Genomic DNA, 24,713 nt, shown 5'->3' with positions numbered 1-24,713 from the left:
GCTTGGAGTTTTTTGTTTTTTTATTTGTCTGTTTATTATTTATACCACCGTCTGCTTCCTAAATTTGGGTGGAACAGCAAGTAGTTGTGATGTGGTGAGCTGGTACATTGTGGAAATATAAATAATTCCATATAGATTGGCATTGTTGACCTGCTTTTTGACATCCGCCCTGCGAGGGGGAGGGGCAACCAAAGAAAACATAGCTTTCTTAAGTTTCTAGTCCTTATGACCACAAAAAAAGAGGTTGAGCTCTCCTTTAAGTGAGAGCTTGATCCCAGTCAGTCACAGGCATAGTTGCCTTCTAAATTAGCTTTACTGTATCAATAATTAACAACAACAACAACAACATGACTCCGCAATTCATTCTAAACTTGACAGGAACACCAATTTGTCCTGCTTCATGACAGGGAGTTGTTTTCAAAGCACTGACTTGATGTTTACTGACTCTCGCTTGAATAATTTACTGGATTATTATTAGATTGTGTGTAATAAATTCAGTGCTGATTTATCACTTCCTTCTTATAGTATGGCAAATTATGGTTGGATTTTTTTTGTTTTGTTTTGTTTTTGGATCGGGAGAAGATGTCTGGGACAATAGCAGAGTCTTATCTAACTAGCCCTGTGTCTGAAGGAATGTCTGGATTGGAAGACGTGTTCTATCCTGAATGCTAGAATATTATCCGAACGCGTGTGCAGCATGGAGACAAACTTTAGGGGTGTCTTTATTTGTAGGGTTAAATTAGCAGAATCGTGCAAGCTGGAAAGCATCTTTTTCTCCCCCCACCTTTACTTCCCAGGGAAATAAGGAGGGTCCCTTCTGAAATATTCCCCATGCCCCTTTTCTACTTGAGGGTTGAAATACCTTTTCCACGATGGTTGTACAATTTGCAGCTCTTCCTCCTGTCTCCCAAGGTCATTCCTACATACCTTTATGCCGAGATTTGCCACTATCGGCCTCCTGAGGTACACCACTTAGGAATCACAACCAAATGAGCTAATTGTACCTTCTTGTAAGGTTGCATCGACAGAATCTTGCAAGTATGGAAAGTTCTCTTCCCCTTCTCCTTTACAGCCTGAGAAACTGGTGTGTATGTGTGTGTGTCCCTTCTGAGCGTCTTTCCCCATCTGTTATGAAGCTCTGGACTCTGCAGTCTCTTATCTGACTCTTCCCTTGGCATCATCTGTTCTCCCTGTCTCCCAAGGTCTTTCTCATTATAATCTCCTAGTAGACGTGTAATAAGTATTTGTCCTTTTTTTTGAGCCTAAACATGATTAACCATGAAATATTTTAAAATCACTTCCAGTGTATTTGCCCAGGACATAATTTCTAACCAATGTGTGAGCATCAACTGTTGTGAGTGCAAGGACCGGTCATAAATGACTTTTTTTTCAATGCCATTGGAACTTTGAAAGGTCACTAAACAAATAGAAGAGAACAGAATTAAGAATAGAATAATAGAATAGAATAGAATAGAATAGAATAGAATAGAATAGAATAGAATAGAATAGAATAGAATAGAATAGAATAGAATAGAATAGAATAGAATAGAATAGAATAGAATAGAATAGAATAGAATAGAATAGAATAGTTGGAAGGGACCTTGTAGGTCATCTAGTCCAATCCCTCCACCCAAGCAGGAGACCCTACACCATTCCAGATAAGTCTCTTCTTGAAAGCTTCCAGTGATGAAGCTCCCACAACTTCTGAAGGCAACTTCTGTTCCATCAGCTGATAGTTCTCACTGTCTGAAAATTTCTCCTTATTTCTAGGCTGAATCTCTCCTTGATCAGTTTCCATCCGTTATTCCTTGTCCAGCCTTCAGGTGCTTTGGAAAATAGATTGACCCCCTCCTGTCTGTGAGCCCCCCTCAAATATTGGAAGACTGCTATCAGGTCTCCCCTGGTCCTTCTCTTCACTAGACTAAAAGGTAAAAGGTAAAGGTTCCCCCGCACATGCGTGCTAGTCGTTTCCGACTCTAGGGGCTGGTGCTCATCTCCGTTTCAAAGCCAAAGAGCCAGCGCTTGTCCGAGGACGTCTCTGTGGTCATGTGGCATGACTAGATGCCAAAGGCGCACGGAACGCTGTTACCTTCCCACCATAGTGGTCCCTATTTTTCTACTTGCATTTTTACGTGCTTTCGAACTGCTAGGTTGGCAGAAGCTGGGATGAGTAACAGGTGCTCACTCTTCTACGCAGCACTCGGGATTCGACCCGCCAAACTGCCGGCCTTCTGATCGACAAGCTCAGCATCCTAACCCACTGAGCCACCGCGTCCCTAGACTAGCCATGCCCAATTCCTGCAACCGTTCTTCTTATGTTTCAGCCTCCAGTCCCCTGATAATCTTTGTTGCTCTTCTCTGCACTCTGCACTCTGCACTCTGCACTCTGCACTCTTTCTAGAGTCTCAACGTCTATTTTATAGTGTGGTGACCAAAACTGGCTGCAGTATATGATTGTAAGTCAAAGACCACTTGTATCTTGTAGATAAAAGACTTCCTAAATTCTCCTTAGCAAGGTCTCACCAATAAGAGGAATGGCAAAAATACAAATTCACCACTGTTGCATCTATGGATATACAAAACTTCCAGCACTAACCCTGAGTATCTGCATTGTGTAATGTGTGCACTGTTGGAGACGATTATATTTGTTGATGTGCTGAGTGCATTAAAGCTTTGCAAATCTCAACCGTCATGTTTTTCAATCCCACTCACTCCGGAGGGGGGAAAGTTGCGTGTTTTAATAGAGAAATTGCCTTTATAAATTGGTGCTTTTAGTGGGGAAAAAAATGAAAAATGCACTTCCTACTATGTAGTCTGATTCTTTGGGGCAGGTTTAAGAAATTGCAAAGTAGTCAAAAGGTAAAAGGTAAAGGTTCCCCCGCACACGCGTGCTAGTCGTTTCCGACTCTAGGGGCCGGTGCTCATCTCCGTTTCAAAGCCGAAGAAGAGCCAGCGCTTGTCCGAGGACGTCTCCGTGGTCATGTGGCTGGCATGACTAGATGCCAAAGGCGCACGGAACGCTGTTACCTTCCCACCGGAGTGGTCCCTATTTTTCTACTTGTGTTTTTTACGTGCTTTCGAACTGCTAGGTGGGCAGAAGCTGGGACGAGTAACAGGCGCTCACTCTGCTACACGGCACTCGGAATTCGACCCGCCAAACTGCCGACCATCTGATCGACAAGCTCAGCGTCTTAACCCACTGAGCCACCACCTAAAATGGATGAATACCGGATGAAAAAAAAAGACTTTTCATTCATTGCTAGTTTTGGTTTTAATTTCTCGAATGAACAAGCCAGCACAAACCCAGAAAAATTTCAGATTCTGGAAGAGTGCAGAGAAGAGCAACAACAACGATTAGAGGACAGGAGGCGAAAACATACGAAGAACGGTTGCAGGAATTGGGTATGTCTAGTTTAATGAAGAGAAGGACGAGGGGTGACATGATAGCAGTGTTCCAATATCTCAGGGGCTGCCTCAAATTAGAGGGAATCAAGCTATTCTCCAAAGCACCCGAAGGCAGGACAAGAAGCAACAGATGGAAACTAACCAGAGAGAAGCAACCTGGAAGTAAGGAGAAATTTCCTGACAGTGAGAACAATTAACCAGTGGAACTACCTACCTCCAGAAGTTGAGGGTGCTCCATCACTGGAGGTTTTCAAGAAGAGATTGGACAACCATTTGTCTGAAATGGTATAGGGTCTCCTGCTTGAGCAGGGGGTTGGACTAGAAGACCTCCAAGGTCCCTTCCAGCTCTCTTATTCTGTTATACATTTCAGACATTTGGGTCTAGTCCAGAGTGTCTTTCTCTTTGCATTCCGAAAGCTGATTAGGTTTCATCCTGCAACCTCCCCAAAATCCAGCTTTCCACTCCTTTTCAGGTCACAGATAACGTGGCAGTGATTGTAGTTTGCAAATTGCCCATTTGTCGGCTTTGACATCAAGAGGCAAAAAATTAATACGATGTTAAAAGGAAAGGAAGGGAATACATTCTGTATCATTAATTCAACAGGGGAGCCGATGACAAGATTTCCTTTAAAAAAGGAAAAAAGAAAATAATGGTAACGGTGAATATTCACATTCCTTTCATCCACTGAAAATCCAGAGGCAGAATTCGGAATGTCAAATAGCATCTTTGAGATGAAAGCAGAAATGACAAAGTCAGCTTGCTTATGTGGTGCTGCATCATCCAGGATCTGGACCCGAAGGATGGATGGATGGATGGATGGAAGGGTGGGAAGATAGACAGACAGACAGACAAGATATATATGGTTGGAGATATATATATATGGATGGAGATATAGATATATATATATATATATATATATATATATATGTATGTATGTATGTATGTATGTATGTATGTATGTATGTATGTATATGTATATGTATATATATATATATATGGGTGGATGGATAGATAGACAGACAGACAGACAGACAGACAGACAGACAGACAGACAGACAGATAGATAGATAGATAGATAGATAGATAGATAGATAGATAGATATGGCTGGAGATAGATAGATCTGGACCCTAGGGATGGATTTTTTTTAAAATTCCATTTATATCCCGCCCTTCTCCGAAGACTCAGGGCGGCTTACAAGCTTAGCAGTAGCCTTCATTCTATGTATATGCCTGCTTATTAGGGCTTTCACACACACCCCCAAGCGGCATTATTACAAAGTCAGCTTAATTGCCCCCAACAATCTGGGTCCTCATTTTACCTACCTGGGAAGGATGGAAGGCTGAGTCAACCTTGAGCCTGGTGGGACTCGAACCTGCACTAATTGCAGGCAGCTGGTGTTACTTAAGGAGGCATTAGCCCACTGCTCCACCAAGGCTCCACCAATTGATGGATGGATTGATGGATGGACGGACAGACAGACAGACAGACAGACAGACAGTATGGCTGGAGATAGATAGATCTGGACCCTAGGGATGGATTGATGGATGGATTGATGGATGGACGGACAGACAGACAGACAGACAGACAGATAGATAGATATGGCTGGAGATAGATAGATCTGGACTCTAGGGATGGATTGATGGATGGATTGATGGATGGATGGATGGACGGACAGAAAGATAGATAGATAGATAGATAGATAGATAGATAGATAGATAGATAGATAGATAGATAGATAGATAGATAGATATTTATTTATTTATTTAGTTGCATTTGTATACCGCCCTTTCCCTGAGGACTCAGGGCGGTTTACAGGGAATTAAAAATCAAAACATACAAAAGTTAAAATCAATTAAAAAGCATTAAATTCACCCTGTACACTAAAAACCCCAGTTAAAATTTTCTCCTCAGCCTGGGCCCGAGAGCTCAAAGAGCCAGGTCTTCAGGCCCCGGCGGAATGATCGGAGGTCGGGAGCAGTCCTCAGCTCCACCGGCAGCTGGTTCCAGAGGGCAGGCGCTCCCACTGAGAAGGCCCTATCCCTGGGTGTCACCCGCCGGCAATCTCTCACCGGCGGAACCCTGAGCAGACCCTCCCTGTGGGAGCGCACTGGGCGAAGGGCGTTTGATGCCGGCAGCAGGTGTTCCCTCAAATAACCCGGACCCAGGCCATGTAGGGCTTTATAGGTAATAACCAGCACCTTGAATTTCACCCGGAGGGCAACCGGAAGCCAACCGGAAGATAGATAGATAGATAGATAGATAGATAGATAGATAGATAGATAGATAGATAGATAGATAGATAGATAGATAGATAGATAGATAATAGACAGAAGTTTCATATGGCTGGAGATAGATCTGGACCCTAGGGATGGATTGATGGATGGAGGGATAGATGGATAGATAGATAGATAGATAGATAGATAGATAGATAGATAGATAGATAGATAGATAGATAGATAATAGACAGAAGTTACATATGGCTGGAGATAGATCTGGACCCTAGGGATGGATGGATGGATGGATGGATGGAGAGAGAGAGGGAGAGAGAGAAGATACATAGATGAGAAAGAGCATGTGTGTGTGTGAGAGAGAGAGATACAGAGATACAAACATAGAGACATAGGTAGACAGAGCCATAGACAGACAGGCTAGATGAGTGGGTGGATGGGCAGATGGGTAGAGAGACAAAGAGATATATAGACAGACCCAGGGTTGTATGGGTGGATGGATAGGTGGATGGAGGGATAGATAGGTAGGTAGGTAGGTACAAGTAGCCCTCGCCTTACGAACACAGTTGAGCTCAAATTCCTGACGTTATGTGAGAAATACGTTAAGTGAGTTTTGCCTCATTTTATGACCTTTCTTGCCGCCGTTGTTAACTGAATCACTGCAGCTGATAAATTACTCACCTAGTTGATAAGTGAATCTGTCTTCCTCCTTGACTTTGCTTGTCATGAAGGTCGCAGAAGGGGGACCACGTGACCCTGGGACACAGCAATGGTCATAAGTATGAAGCAGTTGTCAAAGCGTCTGAAATTTGATCATGTGTCCCTGGTTGATGCTGCAAAGGTCATTGCCGTTGTAACTTTGGAATAACCGCTAAATGAACTGTTGCAAGCCAAGGGTTACCTGTGGTGATTTCTTCCCAGTTTTCAAGAAAATATTGGTGGGGAAAGTTTATTAAAATCCCATGGCAGTTGAGAGTTGAATGCCACGTCCTCTATATGGAGTTTGTTCTTTTTCTTTTAATCATCGTCCATGGATTTCTCTTTGCGTAGTTGATGCAGTTAATCTGAGGCCTTTGCTATCCTTCGCTTTCTTGACGGCCTTCCTTGGCCCATTTATTAAATTTATATGCCAGCTGGAGTGACTCTCCAGAACTTTAATAGCTCGGTAAGATAAGGGGACAAAAAACAAACAAAACTCCGCAATCTCTTCCTTTAAGAGTCACAAACAAAGTAGAGTCACTTCAAGAAGGAGGCACCGTTTAACTTTAATGGCTTCCTGCACTGCAGCTGCTTTTATTGGAAGGTTTACAAGATCGGACTCTTTAAGCCAGACATCACTTCCTTTCCTTTAAATTTCCTCTTAAATTCTCCCGTAGCTGTGAATCATTTTGGAACTACCAGAGATGTTGTAATGTCGCACCCGGGAAGAACACAGTATAAAAATGAGTGATATTCTTGTAGCCTGGCTGGTAATTCTTGAGACTGCCACGAAGTTGCTGACAAGAAACGTGGAAAGAAATTTGCAGAAGGCTGTGTGCAGGTTCAAGCGTTGTAATTAATGCTTTCTAACTTGTATCTTGGTCTATATACCAAACGAATGACCCATTGGGATCCCCATATCAAAATAACTTACCTTATGTCCGACAAGAACTTGAAAATAACATTTAACGTAGCACAAAATGGTTCAGTTGAGATCTGCATATGTGGGACTGATTGGGGTAGATTGCAAGGGCGACTCTGAAATATAATTTTATCATATTTTATCCATGTCTTAAATTATTGTACACTGTTACAATTTCATTTTAGATTGTATTTTATTACCATTTCATTTTAAATTGTATTTTATTCTAATTCCATTGTAAATTGCATTTTATCTAATTCCATTTTAAATTGCTTTTATCAAATTTTAGTAATAATTGGTTGCTGGAACTTTGCACTTTGATATGGCCCAAGGGTTAATCAGTAAAGACTTAGCTTTCTAACTTGCTTTTGTTTGGGTTAACAAAAAAAACAAACAAACCACAGGCTACTAATTATACGGATGCAGAGGTTACTTCATAGATTTACAGAAGCTTACCTTTGAAGTCCCAAAGGCGCCTTTAAAAAAAAAGCAACTGGATTTCCTTTGATTTCCTTGAAGACATTTCTCTTCTCATCCAAGAAGCTTTTTCAGTTGTGTTCTCCAGTTCTCCAGTTCTCCAGAACTGAAGAAGCTTCTTGGATGAGAAGCAAAATGTCTTCAAGGGAAAACAAAGGAATTCCAGTTGCCTCTTGAAAAAAACAAAACCCCACCTTTGGAACTGAGAATCTCCATAGACCAGGGGTCTTCAAACTTGGCCCTTTTATGACTTGTGGACTTCAACTCCCAGAATTCCTCAGCCAGGCACGCTGGCTGAGGAATTCTGGAAGTTGAAGTCCACAAGTCATAAAAGGGCCAGGTTTGAAGACCCGCGCCATAGACCTTTGAAGGGTGTCCCAGGGATTGTAATCTGTATAAAATGGAGCAGCGATACTCCTTTTATTATAGTAAATCTTTGATTCTGCAGATCTAGATTCAGTGGGCTTCAAGTAGACCAGAGGAAAATCTGAATCTCCGTTAAATATAGACTTCAGCCGAGCAATAGACAAGGTCTGTTGTTTTGCCAAACCTATTTGGGCAATGTTTGAACTTATTTGTACATTAAGGACGTTTGACCTACGTTCCATAGATTTTTACATGCATGTGTAAAGTCCCATTCACATTAGCAGATGGGCTCTGAAGCAGCACGTCTTCCCACGGTACAAATGGGTTAAGTCAAGAGTGGATTGTTGAGAACTGGATGGTCCTGTCTGATGAAATGTCAGTGGAGATTCTCAGTCACCCAGGTCCAGGTTGTCCCAAAGATGCTTTTTTTCAGGAGGCAACTGGACTTCCTTGTGTTTCGCTTCTCATCCAAGAAGCTTCTTCAGCTTGGACTCCCCACACACACAGCTTCCACAACAGCAGTCCTTTCAGCAGTTCCCAAAAGGCTCCACACCCATTTGCACCGCTCAGGTGACCCTGAGGACACAGGCAAACCTCCAAGTGGCCTCAGCGACTCACTAAAAGGATGCAAATGACCAGCTCTCTGCAAGGAGTATAAATCCTTCCCATTCCCCACCATCCAGTCAGAGCTGAAGAAGCTTCTTGGCTGAGAAGCGAAACATCTTCAAAAGAAACACAAGAAAGTCCAGTTGCCTCCTGAAAACAAAAAGCACCTTTGGGTCCTGTCTGATTAACGACTAATAATGTTTGCTGACTTCGTGCATTTCCCCCCCCCCTCTTTTTTCCCTTCTCCAGCACGGCTCCTTTTCCCTCACAGATCCTACAGGTGGATTTTGAGATGGAAGCACTCACCGAATTGCCGGGGATGCAGTTTATTACGTGGCAGGTTGAATATCCTGGAGGAAGGACGTCTGACCTCAGCATCTCCAAGATTTATGTTAGCCAGAAGGATCTTGTTGGCATTCTTCCCTTAGCTATGGTATGATAAATTATTTCTGCTCTTGGTTTGAGGATCACAACCGTATTAGCTCATCCACGATGTGGATAGACCAGAGTTGAATATAACAGAAATGTTCTTGCCTTCCAGTCTTTGGACTGAAGGTGAAAGTTGAAATCCAGGTGTGCTCCAGCTTATTTCTCTTACCTTATGATGCTTTGGGCGGTTAAGGAAGAGCAAATGAACCCAGAAGAGTAGTAGATAAAACAACCATGGTGGAAACCTAGTTGAACTGGGGGAGGGTTCCCTTCTGGGTTTCAGGATATTGGAAATTATTTTGGATTTTCTCCGTTTACGCTAATGTTCTGCAGAACTACAGGTCTTCTCCTACTGTCTGCCAGAGACCTAGATGTCCTACAATTCAATTTCTCCCATGTTCTGTCCATCATTCCTGCAATGATTGCTCCATCTCTGACATTGAACGCTTCTCTCTTCTGTTAGGAGATCTTTCTAGTGATGTACGTATCTTGGCATCGTAGGTTGTTATAGATGTTCTCTAAGCTTGGTTTTTCATTTGTCCAGTTGTTCGGTTGCTTCTTGGAGAATCGAGGCTTGTTTGTTGGTTGTGGAATATATCGTTGCTGGGATATGTCAGGCATGAAAGACCACACACGAAGGTTCAAGAAAACTGATTTATTGCTAAAAGTCCGTGCATGGGAATCTTCTCAATTAACCATCTGCACCTGCTAAGAGTTTTATAAAGGCCAACAGCACTCAAGGGGGGGTTGGATTTAGTTCCCTTGTGACTACGTAAAAGAGCTTATTCCTCTTTTCACACCACCTCCAGGCTCTGCCATCTCTTCTACAGTATGTAATTAAGTGGACTATGCTGTTTGGTGTTGTTGTTATCTAAGTGAGTGACCATGTCATGGTCTGCTTCTTGTTGAGCTGATTCAGTGCCGACTTCATTTCTTCTGGGTAGTGATTAATAGTCATGTGGTAAAGGGAGATGTTGGAATCTGAAGATGTCCACACTTGTGGTGGTGAATGGAATGATCCATAGATGTCATCCAAGTCTAGATGATCCCTGATCCACCAGAGTAACAAGCTTCTAATTCATTGTTTGATTGTCCCTGGCTTAGAACTACAACTTAGACATTGGATCAGCCAATTGGAAAGATTTCAGGCAATAGGAGTTAATCGACAAAAAAGGAAGGTGGCTAAACAACAAATGGCTTTGTCTTACCCTTACCTTTCCTTTTTGATATATTTTGTTAGGACATCACCTCCACCCTCCTTGAATTTATTAAGCCTAGGAGATAAACAACAAACGATAGTTCCTTAGAGTTCTTTCTAGGAATGTTTAGAGGTTGAGCTAGCTGGTTTTTTGCATTTATCTAGCACTTGGAAGGAAGGGACGCAGTGGCTCAGTGGGTTAGGATGCTGAGCTTGTCGATCAAAAGGTCGGCAGTTTGGCGGGTCGAATCCCGAGTGCGCGTAACAGAGTGAGCGCCTGTTACTCGTCCCAGCTTCTGCCAACCTAGCAGTTCGAAAGCACGTAAAAATGCAAGTAGAAAAATAGGGACCGCTACGGTGGGAAGGTAACAGCGTTCCGTGCGCCTCTGGCGTCTAGTCATGCCGGCCACATGACCACGGAGACGTCCTCGGACAAGCGCTGGCTCTTCGGCTTTGAAACGGAGATGAGCACCGGCCCCTAGAGTCGGAAATGACTAGCACGCATGTGCGGGGAAACCTTTACCTTTACCTTTACCTAGCACTTGGAAGAATTGACTGTCCCAATTTGGGCATGAGGGAGACAGAGCTCTTTGATCTTCTGAGTGGTAGCAGGTGAGATATCCCAGGATGCTCTGTGTATTATCCTTCTGGAAATGGAAAATAGAATAGAATAGAGCTGAAAGGGACCTTGGAGGTCTTCTAGTCCACCCCCCTGCTTGAGCAGGAGAACCTATACCGTCACAGACTGGTAAATGTCTAGTCTCTTCTTAAAAACCTCCAGTGATGGAGCGCCCACGATTTCTGGTGGCAAGCTGTCCCACTGTTCTCACTGTCAGGACGTTTCTCCTTAATTCCCTGTTGCTTCTCTCTTTGGTCAGTTTCCAACCATCGTTTCTCATCCTTCCCTCTGGTGTTTTGGTGAAAAACCTGGCCCCTTCTGCCTTGTGGCAGCCCCTCAGATACTGGAACACTGCTATTATGTCTCCCCTGTTTCTTCTTTTCTTTAGACTAGCCAAACCCAAGTCCCGCAGCCGTTCTTCGTATGTTTTGGTCTCCAGGTCTTTGATCATCTTAGTTGCTCTTCTCTGAATTTTTTTTCCAAACTCTCAACATGGCCCAAGCTAGGGGCTCTGATTCTTCCCAAAGGCCCTGTGGCACACGCCTTACTACAGTAAATCAAAAGAAACAGCTTTGTTTAATGATCACCACACTGCTTTAGCAACCGTGGTGTTCTCTTAACGACTGCCACAAAACAGGTTGTAAAATCATGCACAGCCACGTGGTGATTCGCTTAACGACCATGTCTGTCTTACCATCGTAATTCCAGCCTTGTACGTCAAGAATACCTGTACTGGAAACTTCATTGCTTCAACAAACATTAATATCTGAGAGAAGGAATGTAAGGAACAGGTGACTTCCAATTCTTAGCTTGCATATCACCCACATATAAATATAACTTGGTAATCATGAAGGAGTCCAATTATAATTTTCCAGCAATTGATCTTGAATTATTTGGATAAACAGCTGGATGGGCCTCCTTCCCATGAAATTCTAAAGAAGCCAGATTTTCAATGCCTATGGCGTGCACTTAAGAGGTGAACATCTATTAGGTATGTATGTATATGAGTTTTGGGGGAGATTATAATAGGAACTGGGTGGTTGCCTAGTAACAGGCTGTTAATTATTATGCTTCTAGTCAAGGTGGGGGAAATGTTTATGCTTTTTCTTGGAGATCACCAATGGAATTTACCAACTTTAAAACTCGCCTTTGGGCTTTAATGACCGAGACAATTATTGCAAGGGTTGATTATTCTCTTATTTAAAAACTAAACCAAATAAAAACATTTATCATGCTGGGTTTGTTGAATTATTCTAACCCAAGCAAGGGATTTGGCAATTGGGATGTTCAATACTGTAAGGCATAGAAGGTAGAATAATAGGGCTGGGAGGAACCTTGGGGGTCTTCTAGTCCAACCCCCTGCTCAAGCAGGAGACCCTATGCCAGGGGTAGGCAACCTTGGCTCTTTTATGACTCGTGGACTTCAACTCCCAGAATTCCAAGAATTCTGGGAGTTGAAGTCCATGAGTCATAAAAGAGCCAAGGTTGCCTACTCCTGCCCTATGCCATTCCAATAGGTTTTACAGGCATTCACAAATCTTTTCTGAGACTCTGGTGTGCTTGTGGTGCGTTTGTGCTGATGAGAAAGCAAGCAGAGTTTGCATTTCCAACATGGAATGTAGAATAATAGGGTTGGAAGGAACACTGGAGGTCTTCTAGTCCACCCCCCTGCTCAAATAGCAGAACTTATACAATCCCGGTCATATGGTTGTCCAGTCTAGTCTTGAAAATTCTAATGATGGAGACTGAGATATGTATGAAAGTGGTTGTCCTTGTTGGTAGCTATTCCAGAAGAAGTCCTTCCATTAAAACAGCCCGTTTGAACACTCTGAGTCAAGCTTGGAATCTTCCAGAATTATCATCGTTATTTGGTGTGATTTTTTCACACATTGTGTCAACCTCCAGCTTGAATATCCAAATACAAGTGCAGGATAAAAGCTTACTGTTTATTGAATACATGGCATGCTACAAGCAAAGGAAAACTGACTCTAAAATCCCAAGGCATCAAACCATAGCATATAACAATGACATTCCCAGCCAAACCCTCAGATGTCCATGTAGCTCTTGTAAATAAAGTCTCTTTGTTATGGGAACCATCTGCTATCTTCTTCACACCTGCTAGAATGTCCTTGAAAGGTTTCCAGACAGTCACCGCTCAGCAAATTTCCAAAGAACTGGAGAGGTTTCATTTCTCTAATTAACCCAGTCCAAAACCATCATTTCTCCCCCACACACACCTTACTCTAATGGCAAGATGAAAACAAAGAGGCATGTAGCTGCTAAATTTTCGCTCTTGACACATTGGCTAGGATAATGTTTATGCTTTCCATTTCTGTAGTTGCCCTCTCAAGCAAGTGACTCTGATGTGTGTGGTTAGCTTTAGTTTAGTGTGGGATGCCAATCCAGCCAGTGTGAAATTTAATCCATATTTATCATGTAGCTGTCATGGTTCCGATAGATGAAGCCAATTAAAAAAACTTCAAGGCTAAGATTTCTCCCTTAAAGAACATTTTATTCAGGAAACAAAGTATCGCCACTTACATAGACCAAAGTTCCCTCCCCTGATACAATGTAACACATTACAATTCCCACCCAAGAAAGGCTGTCATAAATCACATTCACCAATTAATCTAAAACACGGGGCTCTCCTCCCTACTTTTCAGCCGGCCAAAACTTTATCTAGAAGGGACCTTGAAGTTCACCCAGCTGCAATTGTTGAGGCTGACTGAAAATGCTCAAGCATTCTCCCCTTTCCCCCATCTACATCTGAGAATCCCACACAAGAGAAAAAGCAGAAGGAAAGCAAAAGGCAAAATGGCTGCAATTTCTTAATTGTCACAACGTCGACAGTAGCAACTTGGTTTAAAAAACCAAATGGTTCAGTAACATCTTGGCTTCACGAGAAACTCAGTCTGTCAGAAGAGTAAATAAACTCTATCAGAGGGTGATGAACCCCTTTCTGTCTTCCTTTGGCATCGGCATTTTCAGTAAATTGAGCCCAGCGTAAATCAGTTGCTGAACTAACTAACTAAACTGCTACCGTGCATCAAAAACAAACAAACAAACAAACCATTCTCTGCTACCATGTCAGAAGAGTAAACAAACTCTATCAGAGGGTGATGAACCCCTTTCTGTCTTCCTTTGGTATCGGCATTTTCAGTAAATTGAGCCCAGCGTAAATCAGTCGCTGAACTAACTAACTAAACTGCTACCGTGCATCAAAAACAAACAAACAAACAAACCATTCTCTGCTACCATGTCAGAAGAGTAAACAAACTCTATCAGAGGGTGATGAACCCCTTTCTGTCTTCCTTTGGCATCGGCATTTTCAGTAAATTGAGCACAGCGTAAATCAGTCGCTGAACTAACTAACTAAACTGCTACCGTGCATCAAAACAAACAAACAAACCATTCTCTGCTACCATGTCAGAAGAGTAAACAAACTCTATCAGAGGGTGATGAACCCCTTTCTGTCTTCCTTTGGCATCGGCATTTTCAGTAAATTGAGCACAGTGTAAATCAGTCGCTGAACTAACTAACTAAACTGCTACCGTGCATCAAAAACAAACAAACAAACAAACCATTCTCTGCTACCATGTCAGAAGAGTAAACAAACTCTATCAGAGGGTGATGAACCGTGGTTCATTTTGACGCATGATAAACAAAGAAAACCTGAAGCATATATTCTACTATTAATCTTTTACTTAGAAAAGAAACTTGTAAAAACACAGAAAGACTCATGGCTACATGTCTATCTCCCAGAGAGCACAATGGAAAGGAAAAAGAAAGTAACTTTTGCTTTGGACATGCGCACACAGTAATAAATATAAAACCAAACAAAATACATGGCTGAACATGTGACACTCACCATGGTTACAATGATAAGATAACAATTCAACTTGCAAAGAAACAGACTGCCAGGAGCTTACTGACAAACCTAAAAACGTTCCAGGAGAGTCAGGCTGTTGGGGGCAATAAGCTGACTTTGTAAAAAAATGCCGCTTGGGGGGGGGGGGCGAAAGCCCTAATAAGCAGGCATATACATAGAATGAAGGCACATTGATTTGTGCTTCTTAGATTGTAAGCCGTCCTGAGTCTTCGGAGAAGGGCGGGATATAAATGGGATTAAAAAAAATGAATATAAAGATTTATCGCAAAGTCTCTACAAGAATCTGACCAACTAATGGCCAAGGGAAATGAGCGGGAGATAAGACAGGCATTCAAGATGGGCTGGACTTAAATCTCTTACAGGCACACAGGGACTTGTGCTTAAATCTTCCGTCAGGCTCAGCCTGCTCATCTCCTACAGATTGAGCACTTGGTCTACTGAGCAGTTGCCTGAAACAAAAGTAGGTGTTCCTCAACATTGACTTTCAACTTGGACTCTGATTTCTGCCTCCCCATTGCTGGTTTGCTTCTGATATCTACCTACGGTTCAAATCTGATTCCACATTTGCTTCCCATTTGCTAAGGTGTAGGAACTCTTTTTCCATTAGGTCGTTTCATTCCAAGCGACAAATTAGTCACAACCGTTTCTCAAAATCTATAGCCCCTTCTTTCCAGAGTTTGCATTCTTTTCTTTTTAATCTTTCACTTAGACATTATTGATGTGCAAAAGCTGGAATCAAGTGTCAGCTGTTCTTAATTTTCCAAAGCTTATCTGCTCTCTGCCAAGATCACTGGCCTGGATTTTTTAATTTATTTATTTTTTTTGAAAAGGTGCATGGTTTTTGCAAGCACTACAAAATTAAAAAGCTGATAAACTCACCAAGGTAGGGACATCCTGCTGAGAATCTCTGCTCAGATAAATTATTGTCAGCATCTGGAGATATTCTTGAATTAAGAATAGCTACAAAGTGTCATTCTAAACGGAAGACACCTTGACACAAAATTTGGGAAATCTGTAGTGTTTGTGCAATAACTTTTACAATTTTGCTAACAGCGTCACTCGGCTGTTTATTAACTGGATGGTCCTCTCTCCTTTTTTTAATTGTAAACAAGTCCCATTTATCCTACAATCCTATTCATTCATGTCTAAGAAGAAATCCCATTGAGTTTTATGGGCTTATTTCACAGCTGCAATGCAGAGGATCAGACTTTCAAAAAACATGGAACAATAGCAATTTCCTACTCACAATGGTTAATGTCCAATTTTATGTACATAAAAAAAAGAAATTACAAGTCTGGTTGAAGAACATTTCACTTTGAAGCTTATATTATCAATTCAATACTTCATTTACAGTTTCCTTTTATCATTCTGATACTCAGATTAATTGGTGTCTCTTCATATGTGCAATCAACACTTGTTCAAGTTAAAACCAGTTCAACATTTGGAATTAATACATGCAGGATTCATTTCTACATAGAATGGAGAAAGCTGCTGACATGAAACATTAAAAAAGCAGCTTTTAACAATGCATATTTAGTTAATATTCATGTATTTACTTGGAGTGGGGAGTTATCACCCTTCTTCTGAGATTGCCCCAGGCTGCTTCCAATGAAAATAAGCATCAAAATGCTCTTTTGCACACATGCTCACAATATTAATAGATATGTATATGTGCATGTGCGTAAATAACGAGCTATCGTGGCTAGCAATGGTTCAGGAGCTCATAAAATATTTAAATACCTTCCTGTCTGTTTTGTGACTGAGATGCCCAACATGGCTAGGAACAAAGTTGAAATGACATAAAACAAACAAACAAAAAAATTAAGGGGGAAATTGAAGGCATCACTAATTCGCCTGCTAGTTGTCCTCCTTGTGAGTCAAACCCATACTCTGTCCAAGGTCCTGAACAGTTGCAACCTTGATCCAGCCTTGCCAGTTGAAAATGTGTTCTTGGGTAAGTTGTAACTTGCAGCTGGATTGGATCATTTCTATCAAGTGATGCCAACTTGGATAGGAGCTGAATTTTTTCCACCCTGAGTTGGAGGAAAGGGGTTCACTTTGTCCAAGAATGCCTTTCCTTTTGATCTAGTTTAATGAAGAGAAGGACTAGGGGTGACATGATAGCAGTGTTCCGATATCTCAGCGGCTGCCGCAAAGAAGAGGGAGCCAAGCTATTCTCCAAAGCACCTGAAAGCAGGACAAGAAGCAATGGATGGAAACTAGTCAAGGAGAGAAGCAACCTAGAACTAAGGAGAAACTTCCTGACAGTTAGAACAATTAACCAGTGGAACAACCTGCCTCCATCACTGGTGTGAAATGGTACAAGGTTTCCTGCAGGGGGTTAGGCTAGAAGACCTCCAAAGTCTCTTCCAATTCTGTTATTCTGATCTTCTGAAGTTGTCATCTTCTGGCAGTTGAAGCTCAGTGTTTAATAATAATAATAATAATAATAATAATAATAATAATAATAATAATAATAATAATAATAATAATAATAATAAACCTTTATTGTCAAAGTACAACATGTGTACATTGAGATTAGCTGAGCCTCTCCCCGTGCTCCCTCCCCCCAACACCCAGTGACAACAAACCCTCCCATTGTTTAGCTGGCGAACCCTCAAAGACTGAGACAATCATTTTACACTGACATGGCTCACGTATTATGCTAAGCCGTGATTAGAATGGTTCCTCTTAGCTTACATGTCGGGCAGACCTAACCATTAGGTTTGCAAATCTTTCAACCTTGCTTTGCAGTATGGCAGGTTGTATAAACTCAGGCAGTTATTCAACTGTATAAACTCAATGAAACATTAAGTAACTTGCGGTTAATTCAGCCAGGTCTTAGAGTTTGCCAGATTGAAGCAATATGGGACGTGTCTAAGCAACCCATAAAATAAACTCTGAGAGTCTTTGGTGCTCTCTGAGCCTGGTGGTTTAACTTGCAAAAATTTCACTACCAAACTAGGTAATATCATCAGTGCTCTATAAGAAAATCACCAAGTTCAGAGCACACCAAGGATCCCATAGTTCAACCCTGAGCTACAAGTATTCTCTTATGTTGGTAAAATAAATTCTGCTGGTGTTCATATCCAGGAAAGATAGGATTCAAAGGAGAATATAAGATCCTATTTATTGTATTTATAGAGTGCGCTTTTATTTAGAGGCTGAATGCTAACAGGAAAGAGCTAGGGCTGGCTCAGGAATTCTGGGAGTTGAAGTCCATGAGTCATAAAAGAGCCAAGGTTGCCTACCCCTGAGCCAGGCAGATTTCTTAGGGCAGGCAGCTACACATCCTTGGTGCCACCACAGAGTAGCAATAGCAATAGCACTTAAGACTTATATACCACTTCACAGTGCTTTACAGCCCTCTCTAAGTAGTTTACAGAGTCAGCATCTTGCCCCCCAACAATCTGGGTCCTCATGTTACCAACCTCAGAAGGATGGAAGGCTGAGTCAACCTTGAGCTGGTCAGGATTGAACTCCTGGCTGTGGGCAGAGTCAGCTTTCAGTGCTGCATTCTAACTACTGTGCCAACACAACTCCTATCTGACTGTCTGTCATGTCTGTCTGTCTGTACCTGTCACAAAAGCAAAAGCAGTTAGACTTATATGCCGCTTCACAGTGCTTTACAGCCCTCTCTAAGCAGTTTACAGAGTCAGCATTTTGCCCCCAACAATCTGGGTCCTCATTTTACCAACTAGTAAGCTCCATCCTGTAAAATAATAATATGGGGAACTTCAATAACTTGCCCCAAATATAAGAAATAGTTTTAAGCTTTTTACTATTTTTAAGTTATTATCACTTCTATCTAAACATAGGAAGAACGGCTACAGGACTTGGGTTTGGCTAGTCTAAAGAAAAGAAGTAGGGGAGACAGGATAGCAGTCTTCCAGTATCTGAGGGGCTGCCACAAGGCAGAGGGGGGCAGGTTGTTCACCAAAGCATGAGAGGGAAGGACGAGAAACAATGGTTTGAAACTGATCAAAGTGAGAAGCAACCTGGAATTAAGGAGAAACCTCCTAACAGTGAGGACAATTCACCAGTGGAACAGCTTGCCTCCAGAAATTGTGGGCACTCCATCAGTGGAGATTTTTAAGAAGAGACTGGACATTCATCTGTCTCAGATGGTATAGGTTCTCCTGCTTGAGCAAGGGGCTAAACTAGAAGACCTACAAGGTCCCTTCCAGCTTCTATTCTGTTCTGTTCCGTTCCGTTCCGTTCCGTTCCGTTCCATTCCATTCCATTCCATTCCATTCCATTCCATTCCATTCCATTCCATTCTATTCTATTCTATTCTATTCTATTCTATTCTATTCTATTCTATTCTATTCTATTCTATTCTATTTATTCTATTCCATTCCATTCCATTCCATTCCATTCCATTCCATTCCATTCTATTCTATTCTATTCTATTCTATTCTATTCTATTCTATTCTATTCTATTCTATTTATTCTATTCCATTCCATTCCATTCCATTCCATTCCATTCCATTCCATTCCATTCCATTCCATTCCATTCCATTCTATTCTATTCTATTCTATTCTATTCTATTCTATTCTATTCTATTCTATTCTATTCTATTCTATTCTATTCTATTCTTTCCTAATTCTATTCTATTCTATTCTATTCTATTCTATTCTATTCTATTCTATTCTATTCTATTCTATTCTATTCTATTCTATTCTATTCTATTCTATTCTATTCTATTCTATTCTATTCCATTCCATTCCATTCCATTCCATTCCATATTCTATTCTATTCTATTCTATTCTATTCTATTCTATTCTATTCTATTCTATTCTATTCTATTCTATTCTATTCTATTCTATTCTATTCTATTCTATTCTATTCTATTCTATTCTATTCTTTCCTAATTCTATTCTATTCTATTCTATTCTATTCTATTCTATTCTATTCTATTCTATTCTATTCTATTCTATTCTATTCTATTCTATTCTATTCTATTCTATTCTATTCTATTCTATTCTATTCTATTCTATTCTATTCTTCATTCCATATTCTATTCTATTCTATTCTATTCTATTCTATTCTATTCTATTCTATTCTATTCTATTCTATTCTATTCTATTCTATTCTATTCTATTCTATTCTATTCTATTCTATTCTCTTGTTATCCCTTTGATACAAGTCTTACTTCAATCAAATTCTGCCTCTCCAAGGAACACAGGACGTAAGAGTTCCCTATAGTCTTAGATAGTCTTAGAACATCCATGTGAGGTTGAACAATCAGACTGAAGAGGGAAGAGAAACTGGTCTATAACCCAACAATAATTTGAACTGAGGATCCTTCCAGGCCGCACCCTGACTTCAGCAATATTGCAAACTATAAAGAGTGGCCTGTGTTTGTCCAGCACTTAGAGAGAGATTCTCAGCCATGCTGCCTTCCAATCCAGGCTGGAAATAGGACATTTATTACCCTTTGGATTTGCTTCTCCTTCCAGTTCCTTGGCTAGGACTGTGTAATTCACCATTCAAACTCAATAAGCCAGTTTTGTATTTCCAGGGTAATGAGGATTACTGGCAAACAAGGCTGAGCTAGCTGGTCGCTCAACAAAATTAAGATCTGTCTGTCTCTCTCTCTCTGTGTGCCTGTCTTTTCTTTTCTTATGAACAAGCAGAACTGTGTTCTTTAGTATTTATCAGCATTGTTTTCTGGGTGGGTTTCTCCCCCCTGTTATATTGTCTTCTCTCTCTCTCTCTCTCTCTCTCTCTCTCTCTCTCTCTCTCTCTCTCTCTCTCTCTCTCTCTCTCTCTCTCTCTCTCTCTCTCTCTCTCTCTCTCTCTCTCTCTCTCTCTCCCTTTTATGTGGCAGCATGCCTATTGATTTGCTCTTTTCCTGTCCTCCTTTTCCTTTCTGCTGAATGCCCCAGGGATGTCTGGTTACAGTGCAATCAAACCCGATGGAAAATTGACTAATGAATTAAAGCTCGGCTGGGGCAAAGATTTCCAGTCTGGCTAAGATGTGCAGAGTCATCCCTGGCTCTCCTTTGCCTCTAGACGAGAGGCAAAGCCTGTAATTTTGGGGTTTCTGGGGGAATTCACTCTTCTCTTTTGCCTTTTTTTTGGGGGGGGGTGCGTCACCTGAAGGACGGAAGGATCCAGCCTGTCAGCCTTACCAGGTTGACCAGACAGGAAAACCCGACCGATGAGCTAATTCTGCTTGATTGCAAGGCTATATTAGCAGAATCTGAAAGTACGAGTCTCCTGTCCTCTCTTTTTACAGCCTGATAAGTTAGGGAAGTGTCAAGGTCCCGATAGATGAGACCAAATAAATCGGAACTCCGAGGCTAGAGGCTTCCTCAGAGAACATGTTTATTGGTTACAATGGATCAGCATGATCAAAAGTGAAACCAAGTCTGAAATTCCCTCCAAAGGGTTACATTATTACAAAGTTAAGCTTCCCACCCCAATACTAGGCAACTAGCTACATTTCCCAATAGAATAGCTTGGCAGCCTTCCTAACAGTACTCTCCAATCCGACTCTTTACAGTGACCTTGGTTCCCATGGGACAGAATTGTTTAGACTACCAGAAGGCCTCCACTTCCCCCTAACCCTAACCCTCCCATACTTGGGGCAACCTAGAACGAGCAAGATGGCTTCAGCCAGGTTCATTGTAGAGTTTCTCTCCCTTCCCAATATCAGCAGAGGTTCATTCTCCTATTATCTGATGGATCCCTAGCTAGAACAATCAACCAGTGGAACAGCTTGCCTCCAGAGGTTGTGGGCGCTCCATCATGGGAGGTTTTCAAGAAGAGATAGGATGGCCATTTGTCCAGAATGGTGTAGGGTCCCCTGCTTCAGCAGGGGGTGTATGTTGGACTAGAGGACCTCCAGGGTCCCTTCCATCTCTATGATTCTATGATTTGAAGAAACACAGATGAAGACATGAAGCTTTGTGCTACCTCCTTGGCTAATCTTAGTCTAGGAGGCTGAAGGTTACAAAGGACAAAATATTGTTAAAGCTGGTTAGATGGTGGATAGGCAGCAAAGGCTGTAAAGAGCTCCTCCAAAATTAAATTTAAAAAAATTAAAAGTTAAAGCTTCTGGGGGCAGGATAAGAACAACAGATAGAAGATAATTAAAGAGCGAAGCAACCTAGAACTAAGGAGAAATTTCCTGACAATAAACCAGTGGAACAACTTGCCTCCAGAGGTTGTGGGTGCTCCAACACTGGAGGTTTTCAAGAAGAGACGGGACGGCCATTGGTCCAGAATGGTGTAGGGTCTCCTGCTTGAGCAGTGGGTTAGACTAGAAGACCTCTAAGGTCCCTTCCAACTGTGTTATATTGTTATTCTGTTATTCTATCCCCATCAGTTAAAGAATTCCAACAGGTGGGGGGCCAGGAAGAGGGCCTTCTCTGCCATTGCTCCTGCCTTTGGGAATTTTCTCCCCCTCCCCACAGGAGTGGTAGACACCCCCCCACACTTTCCTAGCCTTTCAGAGAGACTTGAAAACCTACCTCTTCTGACTTAGTTGGCACTCACAGAGAACTCATGCAGCCATGGGGCTGGCGAGCATCCTGAAGCCCCCACCCTTCCCTTTTTAATTCCGAATTTTGATGACTTTAATCTTATTTTTTTTAAAACTGTTTTCATTATAATACTTCTGTCTATTCGTAGACCGCCCAAAGTCCCGGGTGAGGGAGATGGGCGGGATCTAAATACGATGAATAAATTAAATAAGTTATTTAATTTATTATCATTAGGGAAACTGAGAGTTGGTATGCAAATGGTTCTAGGTTTTTTTTTTCCCAAGGAGAGATCGCATTCATTTTTAACTCAAACTGCAGACGAGTTTTTCCTCAGAAGTTCCAGGGCCCTGTCTTGCTATTTGAATGAAGTCTCCGTCGGAGCTGTCTCATTTGCCTCTCATCATATCTGATAAAGCACCTCTTTTCCACGCACAAGGGGAGCAGTTCAAGTGCCTTCTCCTTGCTTTCATGTCAGATATTTTATCTCGAGGGTGGTTGCCCTCTCGAGTTTCCAGAAGGATTAGAATCTCTTTGAAATTATCGATTTACAATCCGTGACAATCTTCCCCCAAATGGATTTGAACCAGCCTGTAATTGGATAATTTGGCAACATGTAAAGCCAGACTCTAGAGGACTGAAATTACACTTGGTTGAAGGAAGGTCCGTTCTTCATGTAGAATTAATTTGATTTCCTCTCCATTACAAGTGGCAACCGGAGTAGACTAGAGAGTGGATTATTGTTTTAACTCATAACATCCTTTTTTTCCCCTTTTAATTGCTGGGGGGGGGGGGAAGAGAGGGAGGGGAAGAGTCCGTTCCTTGTATTTATGCATTTAGTTGCTTTCCAGCATCTACACTGCCTTTCGCGAGTGGTGTGCAAATGTGATGTGGAAACGGTTGCGACCATGTAAAAGCAAATGCCTGTAAGCGTCAGGGGTGAAAAACCATCTTTTAGTTGCTAGGCAAAAAGAAAAGTAAAAGGCTTTTTTTTTAAAAAAGGGCATTCTTCAACCTACAAAGTTGTGTGAAATAATTAAAACAATTAAATTGGTTGCCCAAAATAATTGGACCCGGGAGTCCTCGGTACTCTCTGAGTTTGGGTGTTTTCTTGCAGATGTTTCATTACTCAACTAGGTAATATCATCAATGCCAGAAGGGGGGTGGGGTTTATAAGCTGGAGGAGGAAGAGCAGGAGAAGGAGAAGATGGGGGATCCTCGGAGCTGTCTGAGCTTGGTTATTTTCTTCCAGACATTTCATTAATCCAACCAGGCAACATCATCAGTTTGTGGGGTACAATACCTCAATCAAGGAACTATCAATTTAGTAAACAGCCTAATCATGGAACCAACAAATACTCCCACCAAAACTGGCATGTCAAGCCTCTAGTATATAAATAGAGAACAAATCCCACACCCTTCTAGCACTGATGATGTGACCTAGTTGGATCATGAAATGTCTGCAAGAAGACAACCAAGCTCAGAGAGCACCAAGGACCCTACAGTCCTCCTCCTCCTCCTCCTCCTCCTCCTCCTCCTCCTCCTCCTCCTCCTCCTCCTCCTCCTCCTCCTCCTCCTCCTCCTCTCTATTCTAGCACTGATAATATTAACTAGTTGGGTAATGAAACTTCTGCAAAAAAACAACCAAGCTAAGAGAGCACCAAGGACCCCACAGGCCGCCTCCTCCTCCTCCTCCTCCTCCTCCTCCTCCTCCTCCTCCTCCTCCTCCTCTCTATTCTAGCACTGATAATATTAACTAGTTGGGTAATGAAACTTCTGCAAAAAAAACAACCAAGCTAAGAGAGCACCAAGGACCCCACAGTCCTCCTCCTCCTCCTCCTCCTCCTCCTCCTCCTCCTCCTCCTCCTCCTCCTCCTCCTCCTCCTCCTCCTCCTCCTCCTCCTCCTCTCTATTCTAGCACTGATAATGTTAACTAGTTGGGTAATGAAACTTCTGCAAAAAAACAACCAAGCTAAGAGAGCACCAAGGACCCCACAGTCCTCCTCCTCCTCCTCCTCCTCCTCCTCCTCTCTATTCTAGCACTGATAATATTAACTAGTTGGGTAATGAAACTTCTGCAAAAAAACAACCAAGCTAAGAGAGCACCAAGGACCCCACAGTCCCCCTCCTCCTCCTCCTCCTCCTCCTCCTCTCTATTCTAGCACTGATAATATTAACTAGTTGGGTAATGAAACTTCTGCAAAAAAAACCAAGCTAAGAGAGCACCAAGGACCCCACAGGCCGCCTCCTCCTCCTCCTCCTCCTCCTCCTCCTCCTCCTCCTCCTCCTCCTCCTCCTCCTCCTCCTCCTCCTCCTCCTCCTCCTCCTCCTAGCACTGATAATGTTAACTAGTTGGGTAATGAAACCTGCAAAAAACAACCA

At 42.0% G+C, this 24,713-nt stretch overlaps 1 protein-coding gene across 1 annotated transcript in view; it reads left to right on the top strand.

Moving 5' to 3' along the window:
- The window catches only part of LOC308674547 (transmembrane protein 132D-like), a gene marked incomplete at both ends in the record, with an annotated part of 253,795 nt that overhangs the window by 150,395 nt on the left and 78,687 nt on the right, over positions 1 to 24,713 (top strand). Inside the window, one exon of the mRNA XM_081339121.1 lies at positions 8,955 to 9,138. Within this exon, the coding sequence (XP_081195247.1) occupies positions 8,955 to 9,138 (184 nt within the window). The remainder of the gene's footprint in view (positions 1 to 8,954; positions 9,139 to 24,713) is intronic.

Source organism: Vipera berus (assembly GCF_964194415.1).
Source record: "Vipera berus genome assembly, chromosome: 14".
NCBI classification, from domain to species: domain Eukaryota; kingdom Metazoa; phylum Chordata; class Lepidosauria; order Squamata; family Viperidae; genus Vipera; species Vipera berus.
This window is presented reverse-complemented; position numbering and strand designations above follow the sequence as displayed.